Source organism: Rana temporaria, chromosome 12 (genome assembly GCF_905171775.1).
Source record: "Rana temporaria chromosome 12, aRanTem1.1, whole genome shotgun sequence".
NCBI lineage: Eukaryota > Metazoa > Chordata > Amphibia > Anura > Ranidae > Rana > Rana temporaria.
This window is the reverse complement of record NC_053500.1, coordinates 42,016,346-42,034,394: the sequence shown is the minus strand read 5'-3', so window position 1 is coordinate 42,034,394 and position 18,049 is coordinate 42,016,346. Positions and strand designations below refer to the sequence as shown.

Here is an 18,049-nt window from a genome sequence, read left to right as displayed (position 1 = left end):
TACGCTTAAATTAGGCTCAGATACGAGCGGCGTAAGTGTCTTACACCCTCGTATCCTAAAGTGTAATTTTTAGACTAACCGCTAGGTGGCGCTTCCATTGCGGTCGGCGTAGAATATGTAAATCAGTAGATACGCCTATTCACGAACGTACGCCCGGCCGACGCAGTACAGATATGCTGTTTACGTAACGCATTAGCGGCCTAAAGTTATTCCATCAGATAGATGGAATAGTAATGTTAAGTATGGCCGCCGTTCCCGCGTCGAAATTCGAAAATTTTACGTTGTTTGCGTAAGTCGTCCGTGAATAGGGATTTACGTAGTTTACGTCCACGTCGAAATCAATAGGCCCGTGCGGCGGACTTAGCCACAATGCACACTGGTAAATGTAGGCGCACGGCGCATGCGCAGTTGCAAAAAAACTTCAATCACGTCGGGTCAAGCCAAATTATCATAAAACATGCCCCCTCAGCCAAATTTTAATTAGGCGCCCTTACGCCCGCCCGCTTTAGGCTACGCCGCTGCAACTTAGCAGGCAAGTACATTGTGAATCATGTACTTGCCTCGCTAACTTACGGCGGCGTAGCCTAAATGCCTTAAGCTACGCCGCCGCAAGTATGCGCTCGCCATCCTGAATCTAGCTAAAAGTGTATCCACAGGCACCCTCTTCTTCTGGGGTGACATTGCTTATACAGATGGCTGGCACATTTTGCCATACAGGGCCGGATTAAGAACATCATGGGCCTGGTGCTGAGTATTTTGGTGGAGCTTTTTTTATAAATAAATAAATATATAAATAAAATTGCAAACAATGTTTTGTTATAACCAGGGCTCAAGTCCTGCGGGAACGCGTAGGAACGGAGTTCCTGCACTTTTTTTACAGCAGGAACGCAGTTCCCTTTGCAGGACTAGAGCAGCCGAGCCGCCCGAGCCAATCCTTCACTAAGCGGTGATGCCCAGCTTGACTCACTGTCAGGGGCAGGCGAACCTTAGTAATCTTTTATGTTACTGACTGCTTCCTGTATTTGGATTCATCGGGTAGTGTGCGGGTATTCCGTCACTTCCTCGATGCGGCAATGTCTCCTGGGAGCTTTTGTCATTGTTCCCAGGAGACATTGCGGGATTTAGAAAGAACTTGCTTAAAAAAAAAAAAAACATGCGCTTTAGTAATTATGCATATGAGCGTATCATTTTTTTTTTTTTTTGGGTGGGGTAGTGGATCTTGGGTGGGAGTTCCCACACTTTTTTCCCCAGGACTTGACCCCTGGTTATATCAAATTAAATGAAATAGAGAGAGGGAAGATGAGAGAGAAAGGGGGTGAGAGAGGGGTGAGGGGTAAGGAGGGAGGATGACAGAGAGAGGATGCGCATGAGAATTTAGTATCACAGGAGCCTCTCATGGGGCCCCCTACTGACCCGGTGGCCCTTGGGCAGTGCCCAAGTGCATGGTTGCCAACATTTCAAAAATATTTTCAGGCACACTTTTTACCAGTGGTACATTTAGAGTAGCTGACATTAGGGGCGTACCTAGAGCATTTGGCACCCGGTGTGGATCCTATATCTGGCACCCCCCCAACATTAAAACTTAAAAACACGCCACTGTGCCCCATGCATACCTCTGCATCCTTCAATATCTTTTTGTCACTACTGTGTACCCCCTCTCCACAACTGCACCTCTGGACCCCTTTACATTACACAGCACTCTGCACCTCTGGACCCATTTACATTACACAGCATCCTGCACCTCTGGACCCCTTTACATTACACAGCCCCTGCACTCCTTTACATTACATATCACTCTGCACCTCTGGTCCCCTTTACATTACACAACACCCTGAACCTCTGGACCCCTTTACATTACACAGCCCCTGCACTCCTTTACATTACATATCACTCTGCACCTCTGGTCCCCTTTACATTACATAGCACCTTGCACCTCTGGTCCCTTTTACATTACACAGCACCTTGCACCTTTGGTCCCCTTTACATTACATAGCACCCTTCACCTCTGGTCCACTTTACATTACACAGCACCTTGCCCCTCTGGTCCCCTTTACATTACACAGCACCCTTCACCTCTGGACCCCTTTACATTACACATCATACTGCACCTCTGGTCCCATTTACATTACACAGCACCCTGCACCTCTGGTCCCCTTTACATTACACAGCACCTTGCACCTCTGGTCCCCTTTACATTACACAGCATCTTGCACCTCTGGACTCCTTTACATTACACAGCCCCCTGCATCTCTAGATGCCTTTACATTAAACATCACCCTGCATCTCTGGACCCCTTTACATTACACAGCACCCTGCACCTCTGGACCCCTTTACATTACACAGCCCCTTGCACATTACACAGCACCCCGCTATGCAGTCACACAAAAGAGGTTGCACAGTAAACTGGACAGTTTTAGCATGCGGCACGTCCTCCGTGTATGTAAGTGCTCATTGCTCTATCATATTTTTATTGTCAGATCCAACTTGCTGCTGTCATGGGTTGTCCTTTCCTTGATTGCTGAACGTCTTGCTCATACCCGCAAGGGTTTACAGGTATGGTATACAAGGCCAAAATATCAAGGCTACCATGAGAATATGTTGCATATGTCTATTGGCAGGGGAAGGTAGCTGCCATATTGCAGGTCAGGTATGCTTTAGTGTGTGTCTTGTGAAACAATAAACATTTTAAAGTGGGGCAATGGCGGCAAGGACTAGAAATCGACACAGCTTGTCCATAGGAGGATCCAAAGGTAATTTGATAGTTGGCCTCTAAAAATGGAACAAGGGCAAGTTATCTGACGTGAAACCCCTAGGATTTAGGCCAGCCTAGTGCAGGACGCAGGGTGCAACCCATGGTCTTCTTGGGGAGGTAATGGCGTGATATGGCAAGACTCCTCAAAGATTTTTGTGCAAGGTGGAGACTGTGGTGAAACAAGTAAACCCGACCCTAGCACTAACCTATTCTACAAGAAAAACTATTTTGGCTGGTCTGTAATTGATTATATAATTGGTTGATTGATACGTATGTTAACATTGCTTTCATTTTGGACTGTGGTATCCTCATTTACTCTAAAAGCAGTTTTTTCTTACTGTATTTGAGTTTTTAAAGGAAATAAATAGTGTTATATAACTGAATACACTGTGGTATCAGCAGCGTTGCTTTTGGCATCTTTTCAGTAGATAAACCCAAATGGTGTTTTTTAGTGAGAATCCACACAGCAGGTAGCTACTGTAGACCTCAAACTAGCCACAACCTGTATATTACACTTCTAGCATCAGAATAAACATAATCAGTTTTTCCTGTATTCAATAACTTAGGCAGCTTCTTCAAGGCAACAACCCCTTAGAATACACCCTAGCCTATCTGGCTCTAACTATAAGCTACGTCAACATTTTTTTACTAGGGAAATTTTATTTGTGTTTAAATCCCCGAAACAACTCATTATTGCTTGCTCTAACTAGACACATACTATTTCCAAAAAGAGCGCAGCTTACACGTTTTAAGGGTAATGCCCTCTTCCTTAAGGAAGAGGGCATCACCCTTGAATTGCGTATTATGCACCCTTTGGTGGACATGCTCCTGATGGTGTGAATGACATTGATATGCCTAAACCAAATTTCTTGTGAGTTTTTTGGAATTTGGAATAGTATTTATTGCTAAAGAGTCCTACAGTATAACACTAGGCTGGTGCACCTCCTTCCTATCTGTGCTTATGTGTAGAGCCACATTCATTCAGTCTATGACTTCCTGCAGTTCAGCTTAATCATTTACATGTCTCCTAATATTTAATATACAAACCAGGGGTCAGATCCATGAAGAAGTTACGTTGGCGTATCTATTGATACGCCGCATAACTTCTAGGATGCTCCGGCGTATCTTTGTTTTGTATCCACAAAACAAGATACGCCTGAAGCTGGGCTAGATCCGACTGACATACATCTTAGTACGCCGTCGGATCTAAGGTGCATATTTACGCTGACCGCTAGGTGGCGCTTCCGTTGATTTCCGCGCCGAGTATGCAAATTAGCTAGATACACCGATCCACAAACGTACGTCCGCCCGGCGCATTTTTTTACATCGTTTACGTAAGGCTTTTTTCAGGCGTAACGTTACCCCTGCTCTATGAGGCGTACGCAATGTTAAGTATGGACGTCGGGCCAGCGTCGAATTTTCCGTTGTTTACGTCGTTTTCGTAAAACCTTCGCGAATAGGCCTTTGCGTAAATTTACGTTCACGTCGAAAGCATTGACTATTTGCGACGTGATTTCGAGCATGCGCACTGGGATACCCCCACGGACGGCGCATGCGCCGTTAAAAAAAAACGTAATTTACGTGGGGTCAAGTAGAATTAACATAAAACACGTCCACATCTTTGTCATTTGAATTCCGCGCCCTTACGCCGACACGTTTACACTACGCCGCCGTAACTTTAGACGCAAGTGCTTTGAGAATACAGCACTTGCCTCTCAAAGTAGCGGCGGCGTAGCGTAAAAACGATATGCTCCGCCTGCTTAAAAATACGCCGATCTACGTGGATCTGGCCCCAGGTCTATAATCAGCCATAGTTCTATCACATTAGCTTAAAATGTTAACAGTAATGTTCATTCTAGTACTAAAAATGCAATAATTTATCAAAGGAGACCATGTATGATTTGCATTGGAAAAGTTTATTTTGAGTAGCAAAAAAAAGCAAAAGATAGATCTTCAAAGTACAATTAGAATTGAAAAGAGCAATACAACTGCACTGAGACATGAGTCGCCTACAGAATGCTGCACTATGTGATCAAAGAACATATCGATCATGTGATCACGTCTAGACAGAATACAGAACACTTAAGAAGTTTTTTACAGGATTTCATTTTGCTTGAGCAGACACAACCTCCGGACATTTTCAGGTCATTTAAATATGCCTCTATGAGTCTATGGGCACGTCTGTTTCCCTAACTTTGGTTGCCACAACCTTTCCATTTTCCATGATTTCCTCGACCACTTTCACTTTCTTTGTTCGTACTGGTCCTAGACATAGAGGAGAATAGAGTAATTATTTTTGTGTGTGTATTTATAAAACCAGTGTTCTCATATGCAATGAAAGGTCTAACAGACAGACTGTTGATTACGCGTGTCATTTTTATATATGGCCCAATTATATTGCTCTTTAAATGCTTAAAATGATTGTTCTGTTTAGAAGGGCATATAAATCATACTTATGTCACGTTTTAGATGTTCAATCCTGAAATGCAATCACCTTTAGATCCTGTACTTCCAGTTTGCGATCCAGTTTTTACTCCCCCGGATCCTGATCCTGCACCGGATCCTTTCCCAGCATCACTGCAATTATTGAAAGAAAATATTATATTGGCCTTTCAAGACCACAACAAGGACAAAATACGACTGACTATTTATTCCCAGGGTGTTCTATTATTCTGTTGCTCGTTGGCATTGCCATCTATTTTGTGTGGCAGTGTGGGCACCAGGCACTGACCAGGGGACATTGTACTCTTAATGTATGGGCATCCATAAAGGAAACTGCAGAATCCGAATGAAATCCACACAGAAACAGAAATTATAAATGCAGTGCAGATGCCGTCATTAATGTCTCAAAGTACTCTAGTTTGTTGTTACGTTTCACTATCAAGGAGCCTGCAATGGATGCTCTTTTTTTTTTGCATTAGGGTAGAAGGACTCCACAGAACATAATGAAGACCAGGCTCTACCCATCAAGTATGTGACACTGCCATTTTACTTTTCTTTTGTAATTTCTGTGGATGTAAATGCTATACCAACTCTTTCATGTTCTGGAAAGTCAGATGTAGCACCCTTTAGTTAGTGAGGTGCTAGAGTGAGAGTTTTCTCTGACAGTGTATGTAAATTTAGGCAGGCCTAGCTGGTTGATAGGCTTGTTTGTTCTCATTCTGGGCTGGGAGTGGCTCAGGGTAGAAGCTGATGACCCAAAGGCAGTGTTACTTCTTGGTTACCTCCCTCATCATTCTAGCATTAGAAGAGAAGAGGGAGAGAGAGGTGGAGCTACCTGTGATATCTTAAAGAGCCCTGACCAATCCCCAACTTTGATTGGCAGGGGGCAGACCTCCTTAAATACCTGAGGTCAGCCCAGCTGGGGAGAAGTTGTCGGGTGGAAGAGATGGAGTGAGATGGGTGTGGAGGCTGTCAGGGCCCACGGGAAGCTCCCCATTCTCAGGGGGGTGACCCTGGGCTGGGATTGGGTGCATCCAGGAGAAGTGTTGAGATACTGGAAGGAGAGGCCAATGAGAGAGCAAGTAGAGGACAACGAGAGAGAACACTTCTAAGAGTCTCCATGGAGGACAACTGGTCACAGCTAGGAAGGCTGGTGAGTGAGCAGAGTCGGGAGGACTGGGGAGGAATGCCTGAGAGAACTGGGAAATTGAAGTTTGAGAGATGGGTGCAGAACCTGTGGAGAAGGGCAGTGGGAAGGGGTCTCTGCAGCCAGGCTGGCTGGCAGGGCCTAAAGAGAGCTCTCTGGGAGTGGTAGCCAAACAGAGGACAGCTAGCACCTTGACTATTCTACACCACAGGAGAAAACAGTGAGCAGCAAGTGTTTGTGCTGAATAGAGAAGAGTGAAGAGTGAAGTGTATATACAGGACTGTATATAGGAGTCCTTCTACAACATTGCACTAAATCTTCCTGGACAGTCCATAATTCCCAAATCCCCATCCAAGTTTAACACCCCTCAAATAAAACAAAAGAATGTAATGGACTGTTTTTTGTGACTGGGATGAATGTCTGGCTGGGCAGGGTGAATGACAGGTAAACCACTACACACAGCAACCCCTACGGGGGCATTGCTACACAACATTACCATCATTTCACATACCAATATACAACATTTTCTTACCTATCTCCATCCAGGAGTTTGCGGTATGTCTCAATCTCATTCTCTAGTTTTGTCTTGATGTCTAGCAGATCTTCATATTCTGCAGTCTGGCACTCTATCTCTGACCTGATCTGTGCCAGTTGCTCCTCAATGCCAGTAATCTGTATTTGCATTTGGGAAATCTTCAAACAGTATGATCCTTCTGTTTCTGATAGATTGTCTTCAAGAGATTTTTTCTGTTCACGAGAAAACAAACGAATCATGAAACGTATATTCTGACACAATCACGCAGTCTACCATTATGTGTTATGCCTTTAATTTTGTACCATGGCCAATAGTGACTGAAGCTCAATCTCCAGTGCTTGAAGTGACTTCTTCAAGTCTGAAATCTCACTCTTGCTTGTCTGTGTTTGTTCTACTACAGCTGATATTTCTTTCTTCAAACCATCGCTCTAGGGATAAAAAATAAATAAAAACAATATATAAAGATAAAGATAAAATTAAAATAAAGCTATACGTTGAAGTATGCAAAGATCATTTGTATGAATATTGATAAACATTTGTAAGAACATTTGAACGGTTTCTGTATATCAAAGTCGACCACAATCTTTTTCTTTCAAAAATACAAAAAAGTCAAGCTGGCAATATCATACAAAATGGTTTAGGTCATTCAGAATAGTCCATTAGCTGACAACACCGAAATTCTTCCTGGATTTCTCAGTGGTCTTCTGAGACATGTAATCCCTTGGGAGTATTTTTGGTCAGCTACAACCAGGTGAAAGTACCTGATTAGAAACTTCCTTTCTTGAGTTCCTACACAATGTCCCAACCATCTGCTTCTGTTAGTGTCATACTATAGTTTTTTTAGAGAACCAAAACTTTAATACAGATTAATGAAGAGCAAATGTTCCTTACCGCCTTCTTGAATTGTTCTTCTGCCTCCTTGCGATTCTTTTCAGCCATAGCCTCATATTGTTCTCTGAGATTGTTCATCTCCTTTAGAAGGTCATTTCCTGGTGCAGCATTCAATTCTACGTTAACTTCGCCGGCAGATGTTCCTTGGGATCCCTTAACCTCCTACAGATTTAAAAAAAACACAATAGCTCGTTAAAAGGTAAAATACAAAAAAAATCAGCTTCATTCTCGCCTTCAAAATGAAGCTATCTGCCACAGTACTGTTTTTTATTTTTTATTTTAATGCAATATATCTTTGGTCTTCTGGAGTTGAATGACAGCAAGCATCAGCCAACACACTTCAGTCAAAATGTTTCTTTCGTTTTGAATAAGAGACAATTGGAACCCATTTTGAGTGACAAGGGTTTCACCAGATAGGCATTGAGCACAAATCTGCAATGGGGCAATACAAACTTGACTCCTAGCCTAGCCTAGCCTTCCTCTACTAAAATAATAGTAAATCATTTGTATTTCTGTGTGGCTGTGGGAGATACAGTATTGCTGCACTTCCCATTTGGTGAAACCATTGTCATCCGAACAGTAAAGACCTTACTGGGTTTCTAATCCCACCCTATCCAAAACTAAAATAAAATAATTTTGGATGAATTCACACCTTAAAACCAACAATGAGAGGGCCTTGGTGAGATTTTTATGATTTTACCTCCTGGTGGTTTTTCTGGAGAAGAGTAATTTCTTCAGTAAGACCGTCAAACTGAGATTGCAGATCAGATTTGGCATTTGTCAATTCATCCAGGACTTTACGAAGGCCATTGATATCAGCTTCGACACTGCGTCGGAGAGCAAGTTCATTCTCATACCTGGCAAGGTAAACAAAAATATATATGGATTGTCAATAAATGTGCAGATATACCATTTGCTTTTGCTCAAGAATTTGTATTAAATGTTTTATTCAGGGTTTATAACGTTATTACAGAATAATAACTTGTAACAAATACGATAAATTGAACAGTGCATTTCCAAGAGTTGAAGACATGCTACTCTAAAGCCCTGTACACACGATTGGTCCATCCGATGAGAACGGTCTGATGGATTTTCCCATCGGTTAACCGATGAAGCTGACTGATGGTCAGTCGCGCCTACACACCATTGGTTAAAAAAAACGACCGTGTCAGAACGCGGTGATGTAAAACACAAGTTCAATGCTTCCAAGCATGCGTCGACTTGATTCTGAGCATGCGTGTATTTTTAACCGATGGTCGTGCCTACTAACGATAGTTTTTTCTCTATCGGTTAGGAATCCATCGGTTAAATTTAAAACAAGTTGGCTTTTTTTTAACCGATGGATAAATAACCGACGGCGCCCACACCGATCATGTGTACGCGGCCTAAGGCCGACTACACATGATCGATCAAAACCGATGAAAACGGACTGAAGGACCATTTTCATCGGTCCAAACCGATCGTGTGTGGGCCCCATCGGTCAGTTAACCTTCGGTCAAAAAAATGAGAACTTGCTTTAAAATTGAACCGATGGACGCCTAACCGATAGGTCAAAACCGATCGTTAGTATGCAAAAGTATTGGTTAAAAACCTGCGCATGCTCAGTATCAAGTCGACGCATGCTTGGAAGCATTGAACTTCATTTTTTAAAGCACGTCGTTGTGTTTTACGTCACCACGTTCTGACACGATCGGTTCATTAACCGATGGTGTATAGGCACATCAGACCATCAGTCAGCTTTATCCGTTAACCGATGACAACGGTCCTTTGGACCGGTGTCATCGGATGGACTGATCGTGTGTACGCGGCCTTAGTCTCTTTACATTCTGCACAGCTCAGATGTGTAAGTAGCATTAAAACATAAAAACATACAGTATCTTTTCCTAGTAGTGGTTGAGTTTGACAAACAGAAGCTTTATCTTGTACTCAAGAGTGAGGTGCCTGTCTTGGGGATTGCTAATACGGTGGAATATAAGGCTGTGTCCAGCTCTGCTTTTTCCTTCTTGACGGGTTACTTAGTGTATGATTATATAGCATAGGCCATTATGAAAAGACATTATGGTTGGTGGTGTAGTAAGCAACAGGTTAAAAGAATAGGCAATGTGGAAAAAAAGTAGGAGATATAGCTGGGGAAGGCAGTACCATGGGGACCAGGCTTCAGGATAATCCACTTCAAAGAGCCAATAGTGACCAGTCATTAGGACGGTAATGTTTGCTCAAGAATTTTAATGACCAAGGTGGCAAGATTTCCTGTCTTCTAGGGAAAGCTAGAAATGTTAATTGTGCCTAAACAGTTACCCTATGTCTTGAATCCTGAAAAATAGTAGAGCATTCCCTCATGTGTGGCTGTGTATAGGCATTTCCTAGCATAATAGCTGTATGTACAGTGTGTGGTCATCTAAAGCTGGCTATACACTAGTAGAATGTTGATCACAAATTTTCATTTTTGCAACATTTGTTCGATCTTTCTAATGTTTAACGGGGTCAAATCAATGATCGTTTTAGACTGTACTGATGAGAAAATTGGAAGGAGCAGGATGGAAAGCTTTTCTCGAATCAACAAAATTCCAATTTTGAATGTGGTTTTCTTTGGGGGGGAAAGAATCAAACATATTGTAATGTGCATTTTCTAGGCCCAAAAAACAAACAAACAAAAAAAAAACTGTTTAATACATCTGGAATTCCATTCAAGTAGCAGTCTGGACAAAATTTTAAGGGCTTTCAACCACAATTAGTTGACCCAATGATGGCAAGATGGAAAAATGAATTATTTAGTATTTCTGTGGCCAATGTTCAAACAAAATTCTACTGGTGTATGACCATCTTAAAGCAGTGTGCCTGTGACTGCTAGTGTCACAAGATTTGGTAATGTCACTATGGTAATACTCACTGTTCTCCTAAGGGCCTGCTAGAAATAAGGAAAGGAAGCTGCACCTGGCAATTTTCATTTCTGCTTCATTGTTACTGGGCTTCTGTACTTTCTGCACTGTACATCTGCTGCTTTTTTATCATTACCCCACCAGTCATCAGGGAGGAAGCTTTGATTTAAGGAGTAAAAGCCCTGTTTATCTACTAATATTGTCGCCTGTTTTCCATAATGTGGAAAAAGGCATGACAAGCCAGTAATGGGGAGAGGATAAGTGGCAGAGTAATACTGGTGACTAGTACTTTGTATTCATTTTGCCTTTTTTGGGCACAGCTTCCACAGTTCAGGTCCTCTTTAACAATAACTGGTCATATTTAAATGCAAAAAGTACTGGTGAATGTGATATGCTGTAATGCAAGTCTTTAAAGTTGGCATTCATAGTATGTATTTGGTGCCATGGGAGGAACGGAACAAATCAAGTCTTGCTCGGGCTGACAGCTGTTGAAAGACTGTAGATAATGTCAAAGATATATGACAGCCAACAGGATCTTTCATGCCACTTAATCAGCTGGCTAAAAAAACACATCCTTATTTTTCACTTAAAGTAGATCTGTGCTGGCAGTGCTTGAAGCTGAACATTACCTTCAGGCTTGCACAGTTGTAAAGGCTCCTATACTGTACTGAAGTAGCTTACTCTGACTTCACTGCATACTACTTAGTGTTCATTAGAAGCAACAGCAAGTTGGATAGAGCTCACCTCATTTCCTGGCTGGAAGACATCCAGCGTATCTCTTTCATTTATTTTCAGTCTCTTTCATTCATTGAACTACAGATCTTTCAAATATGGGGGATCAGCGTCACATGTGGGCATTACCTAGGGTAGCCTACCTAAGAATGCCCACACCTCTAGATTGATATCCATCCATTAAAACATTTTTATATATGCATAACTCCTCCAAATCCTTTGGTCAATTGTCTGGTGCAAAGATGAATGTCCAGGACGGCCTTGTGGAAGTATGTCCTCACTCTAGGTGGTAACCAGGGCTGGACTGGGACAAAAATTTGGCCCTGGACTTCATCCAGACTGGCCCACTTTGACAGGTCTCTCCCACAGCGGCTGGACCACTCCCGCACCCCCCCCGGCCACCAAAGCCCCCTCTCCCCCTTCACTAGCCACTAGCCGTTTTACTTTATTAGAGTAGAACGGCTGGTACTGGTCCTCTTATAGGCAGTACCTCCCAGGGCAAAGAATCAGTTTGGTGCCCCCCCCCCTTATGGGACAAGATTAGGCAGAAGTACGAAACTCCCAGGCCGCTGTCACTGAAACCGGCCCACTAAGCCATCGGCCCACCGGGAAACTCCCTGTAGTCCCAATGGCCAGTCCATCCCTGGTGGTAACTACTAGTGGCAGTAAGTTAAGGGACTGTGTTGATTAAATTCATAGACTAAAAGCATCTGGTCAATGGTCTTCCAGATGTTTTTGCAGAGGGCAATATGTAAAATAGCAAGTAATATTCTCAAGGAAGGGAAAGAGTTGGAATAGGAATAAAGGGGTTGCAAAGGATAGTATTACAGTACCTAATTTTCCCATATTACTTAAAACAGTGGCATCTTAATTCCCCTATTTGGGGGCTCGGATTACCATATTATCCTTACTCTGTGATCTCAAAAAGACCTAATACCCAAGGGATGCCAATTGTCAATTGGCAGAGCCAGTTTAAGCCCGTAACCTAGATGTTTTCCTTCCTCTGACTTAAGTAACCAGTTTAACCCATGGCTTTGCCTTTTCCGACAGACATTAAAGTCAACTCACTTCATTTTGAAGTCATCTGCTGCCAGTCTGGCGTTGTCACTCTGCAGGAGTATTTGGGAATTTTCATTGTTGGCGGCAATGATCTGTAAGAAACAAATGAGTAGATCAATCTCTGTTTTAATTCTAACATCCCTACAAGATGAATACATTTCTAATCTGATGAAGTTAGCACAGTACAAGAACAGAATAAAAAGGTTTCCCTATTTTATTTTTGCCACTGTTAGGTTACTGTAATAAAATTATGTTTCAGTAAAAAAAATAAACCAAGAAAATGGACACAAATATACAGACTGGCGTGCCCACAGTTTTAAATAAGGTAGCTACCCTTGGGTAGGGTAGCTACATTTAACTAAAAATGTCACCCCACTTACTTTCACTAATAATTTTCAAATCTTGCCATCTGAGTTCATCACAGCTGGCAGCTTGGTGGTCCAGTCCCACAAGTAAAGACTTGTAGTGTAAAGCAAATGCACATTTGCACATCACCACTTGAAACACTTAGCTTTTTCTGAAAGTGTATGTCAATTCAATATGTTTTTATTTTTATAGAGTGGGGATAGGACCACTCTTGGGTCTCTACATCTATTCTGAGCTACATTTGAAAGATTTTCCCTCCCTTACCATCCCGGTGACAACATTTTCACCAGACAGGAAGTAAAGACAAAATCTACAAGAACTTAGACAAAAATACAAATATACATTTTTTTCATTAGAGTAAGGGAAGATTAGAACTACTGTTAGCTTTTCATTGCTGTCTGTATCCCTCTTCACCTCATTTATTAATTCTCACAGAGCCTCAAATTGTAGTAAATAAACAGTTCCAATTCTTTCCCTAATATTTTATAGCCAGGCAAATCAGTTGTACTGCATATGTAAAGTGTTTAAAGTGTGCATTTTATTTAAAGGGGTTGTTAAGGTTCGTTTTTTATTTTCTAAATAGGTTCCTTTAAGCTAGTGCATTGTTGGATCACTTACCTTTTCCTTCGATTTCCCTTCTAAATGTTTTTTTTCTCTGTCTGAATTTCTCACTTCCTGTTTCTCTTCAGTAAGCTTTCCACCATCATCCGAGCGGTGGATAGTCACCTCAGAACAGCTTACTGAGGAGGAACAGGAAGTGAGAAATTCAGACAAAGAAAACATTTTTTAGAAGGGAAATCGAAGGAAAAGGTAAGTGAACCAACAATGCACTAGGAACCTATTTAGAAAATAAAAAACAAACCTTTACAACCCCTTTAAGGCACACAACAAACTAACATGTACAAAGGGAGGAAATTATTCTCTTAAAATATCTATTAAATCAAGCCTGCTCTACAAATATGTTTTAGCATCATTGACATGTTACTGGTATAATCTCTGCAAGGTCCCTTTAGAAAGGAATACGTGCATTATTTACAATAAATCCCCCAATTATTTTATTGTAGCCAAATAAATAACAAATTACTTACTTTAGTCTGTAGATCTTTAATGGTGGTAAAGTACTTAGTATAGTCTTTTCCTGCTCCTCCAGTGCTACCACCAGACCTTTGTTTCTCCAAAAATTCCTTAATCTTTTTTTCATATTCAGCATTTGCTTCCTCTAGCTGTCGGACTTTGTCCAGGTATGAAGCCAAACGGTCATTAAGGTTCTGCATTGTTTGTTTTTCATTGCCACCGAAAAAGCTGTCACCTCCTCCATAGCCACCACCTGCACCTCCAAATCCTACATCAAAACCACCACCACCGAAAGCTGCTCCAGGACCACCACCAAAACCTGCTCCAGCACCACCACCACCATAACCTGCTCCAGCACCACCACCATAACCTGCTCCAGCACCACCACCGAAGCCTGCTCCACCACCAGCTCCTTGGCCATAGAATGCTCCTCCACCACCTCCATGACCATATCCACCAGCTGCCTGACTAAAATCTCCACCAAAGCCACCTGCTCCACACTGACCATAACCACCAGCACCTCCACCAAAGCCTCCTGCGGTGGAGCCCATGCTCACAGACTTAGAGGATTGTTTAAAAGAGTAAGACATGTTCAAGCAAAAGGTCACCCGATCCAGAGAATAAAAAGAGCAGCTCCAGTGGAAAGAGTGATTTGTGAAGAAATAGCATTATTTTTATATAAGATCCTAAAGGGTGTGTCGAATATTAATGTTTTCTTTTTCTTCAAACAGTACAGTTGCTTGCCAAGAATTGCCACTGTTTATAATTTGGATCAATTATCATTAATCAGCTTGCATCACTAGCCGCTGGTCTCCTCTCCCTTATAATATTTGTCGCGTTGGCATGATTTTTTGGGTGGAGTAGACCAGAACACCTAATAAGATAAATCATTTACATTTAATTTTCCTTAATAATTATCTATAAGGGCTGTGCAGTATGATGAGACACAACTAGATATGCTTTAACATACATGTTGTTGTTATCTGCTGGGAATTGCAATTTTAGGTATACCTGCTAATGAAATTGTCACAATGACACATTTTTACAATAATGGATATAACTCATTCAAATGTATGTAAACCCAAACATCTAAATCCAGTATGTAGTTGTTCTACTTATATCAAAAAGTTTAATTGTTTTTATATGTCCATATCAATTAAATCATAGAAACAAAGGGCCAGATTCACGTAGATCAGCGGATCTATAGATCCGCTCGATCTACGTGATTTAAGATCCGCTCCCGCAAGTTTGAGAGGAAAGTGGCTAATTCACAAACCACTTACCTCCAAACTTGCGGCGGCGGATCCTAAATCCCCCGGCGGAATTCAAATTCCGCGGCTAGGGGGAGTGTACTATTTAAATCAGGCGCGTTCCCGCGCCGATTTAAATGCGCATGCGCCGTCCGCGAAATTTCCCGGCGTGCATTGCTCCCACTGACGTCGCTAGGACGTCAGTGGTTTCGATGCTTACGTAAACGACGTCCGTCCGTATTCGAGAACGACTTGCGCAAACGACGTTAAAAAATTCAAATTCGAAGCGGGAACGCCGGCTATACTTAACATTGGCTGCGCCTGATAAAAGAAGGGGTAAGTATACGCCGGGAAAGCCGCTACGGAAACGTCGTAAGAAGACTGCGTCGGGTCCGCGTACGTTCGTGAACTTGCGTATCTCGCTGATTTACATATTATTTATCGTAAATCAGCGGCGCCATTTTAAAATGGAAAAAAAGATCCGACAGTGTAACACAGTGTAACACTGTCAGATCTTAGCCCTATCTATGCGTATCTGATTCTATGAATCAGACGCATAGATAGGACCAGTGTAAGTCAGAGATACGATGGTGTATCTGTAGATACACCGTCGTATCTCTTTGTGAATCTGGCCCAAAGTGTATCCACAGGCACCCTCTTCTTCTGGGGTGACATTGCTTATACAGATGGCTGGCACATTTTGCCATACAGGGCCGGATTAAGAACATCATGGGCCTGGTGCTGAGTATTTTGGTGGAGCTTTTTTTTATAAATAAATACATATATAAATAAAAATGCAAACAATGTTTTGTTATAACAAATTAAATGAAATAGAGAGAGGGAAGATGAGAGAGAAAGGGGGTGAGAGAGGGGTGAGGGGTGAGGGGTAAGGAGGGAGGATGAGAGAGAGAGGATGCGCATGAGGATTTAGTATCACAGGAGCCTCTCATGGGGCCCCCTACTGACCCGGTGGCCCTTGGGCAGTGCCCAAGTGCATGGTTGCCAACATTTCAAAAATATTTTCAGGCACACTTTTTACCAGTGGTACATTTAGAGTAGCTGACATCAGGGGCGTACCTAGAGCATTTGGCACCCAGGGTGGATCCTATATCTGGCACCCCCCCAACATTAAAACTTAAAAACACGCCACTGTGCCCCATGCATACCTCTGCATCCTTCAATATCTTTTTGTCACTACTGTGTACCCCCTCTCCATAACTGCACCTCTGGACCCCTTTACATTACACAGCGCTCTGCACCTCTGGACCCCTTTACATTACACAGCATCCTGCACCTCTGGACCCCTTTACATTACACAACACCCTGCACCTCTGGACCCCTTTACATTACACAGCCCCTGCACTCCTTTACATTACATATCACTCTGCACCTCTGGTCCCTTTTACATTACACAGCACCTTGCACCTTTGGTCCCCTTTACATTACACAGCACCCTTCACCTCTGGTCCTCTTTACATTACACAGCACCTTGCACCTCTGGTCCCCTTTACATTACACAGCACCCTTCACCTCTGGTCCTCTTTACATTACACAGCACCTTGCACTTCTGGTCCCCTTTACATTAAACAGCACCCTGCACCTCTGCACCCCTTTACATTACACATCATACTGCACCTCTGGTCCCATTTACATTACACAGCACCCTGCACCTCTGGTCCCCTTTACATTACACAGCACCTTGCACCTCTGGTCCCCTTAACATTACACAGCATCCTGCACCTCTGGACCCCTTTACAATACACAGCCCCTTGCACATTACACGGCACCCTGCACCTCTGGACTCCTTTACATTACGCAGCCCCCTGCACCTCTGGATGCCTTTACATTAAACAGCACCCTGCATCTCTGGACCCCTTTACATTACACAGCACACTGCACCTCTGGACCCCTTTACATTACACAGCACCCTGCACCTCTGCACCCCTTTACATTACACAGCCCCCTGCACATTAAGCAGCCCCCTGCATCTCTGGATGCCTTTACATTACACAGCTCCCTGCTCCTCTAGACCCCTTTACATTACACAGCACCCTGCATCTCTGGACCCCTTTACATTACACAGCACCCTGCCCTTCTGGACCCCTTTACATTACACAGCACCCTACCCTTCTGGACCCCTTTTCATTACACAGGCCCCTGCACTGCTGGGCCCCTTTACATAACCATTCCTATTTGCATTTGTCCACTGTGGCTTGTTAATAAACACTACAATTTTTTAAGAGCAACAACCGGAGTGCGGGTCATCTTTTCTTCATTACTCTACTCAGCCAGCGACTGTGGAACCTTTCTATGTGATGTATGGGTAGCAACACTGACTTTTTTGTTTATATTCCCCTTTACATTACACAGCACCCTGCATCTCTGGACCCCTTCACATTACACAGCACCCTGCATCTCTGGACCTAATTCAGTGCAGACCCCCTTTAGTGTAGCCCCCATTCAGTGCAGACCTTACCTTCAGTGTAGCCCCTGTTCAGTGCAGACCCCCCTTCAGTGTAGCCCCCCTTCAGTGTAGCCCCCTTCAGGGTAGCCCCCCTTCAGGGTAGCCCCCTCTTCAGTGCAGACCCTCCTTCAGGGTAGCCCATTTCACTGTAGCCCCCATTCAGTGCAGACCACCCTACAGTGCAGACCCCCTTCAGTGTAGCCCCCCGTTCAGTGCAGACCCCCTTCAGTGTAGACCCTATTCAGTGCAGACCCGCTTTAGTGTAGCCCTTATTCAGTGCAGACCCCCCTTCAGTTTAGCCCCCCGTTCAGTGCAGACCCCCCATTCAGTACCTCAGAACAGCGTGCGGCGGGACATGCACAGCAGGTGAGGTCCCTTCCCCCTGTGTACACATAAACAGAGAAGCGGGAGGCAGCTTCACTCTGCACGACTGTGCCTGCCTGTGTGATATCCAGGAT

At 43.2% G+C, this 18,049-nt stretch overlaps 1 protein-coding gene across 1 annotated transcript; it reads right to left on the bottom strand.

The window, feature by feature from the left end:
* Nucleotides 1-4,647: 4,647 nt before the first annotated feature.
* LOC120918297 (keratin-3, type I cytoskeletal 51 kDa-like) lies at nt 4,648-14,514 on the bottom strand. Its single transcript, XM_040329810.1, has 8 exons — nt 13,892-14,514; nt 12,447-12,529; nt 8,468-8,624; nt 7,768-7,929; nt 7,179-7,304; nt 6,874-7,088; nt 5,247-5,329; nt 4,648-5,017 (listed from the first exon to the last, which is right to left on the bottom strand). Exons 1-8 carry the CDS (start codon nt 14,465-14,467, stop codon nt 4,914-4,916), a joined length of 1,506 nt encoding a protein of 501 aa, XP_040185744.1. The 5' UTR covers nt 14,468-14,514; the 3' UTR covers nt 4,648-4,913.
* Nucleotides 14,515-18,049: the final 3,535 nt, after the last annotated feature.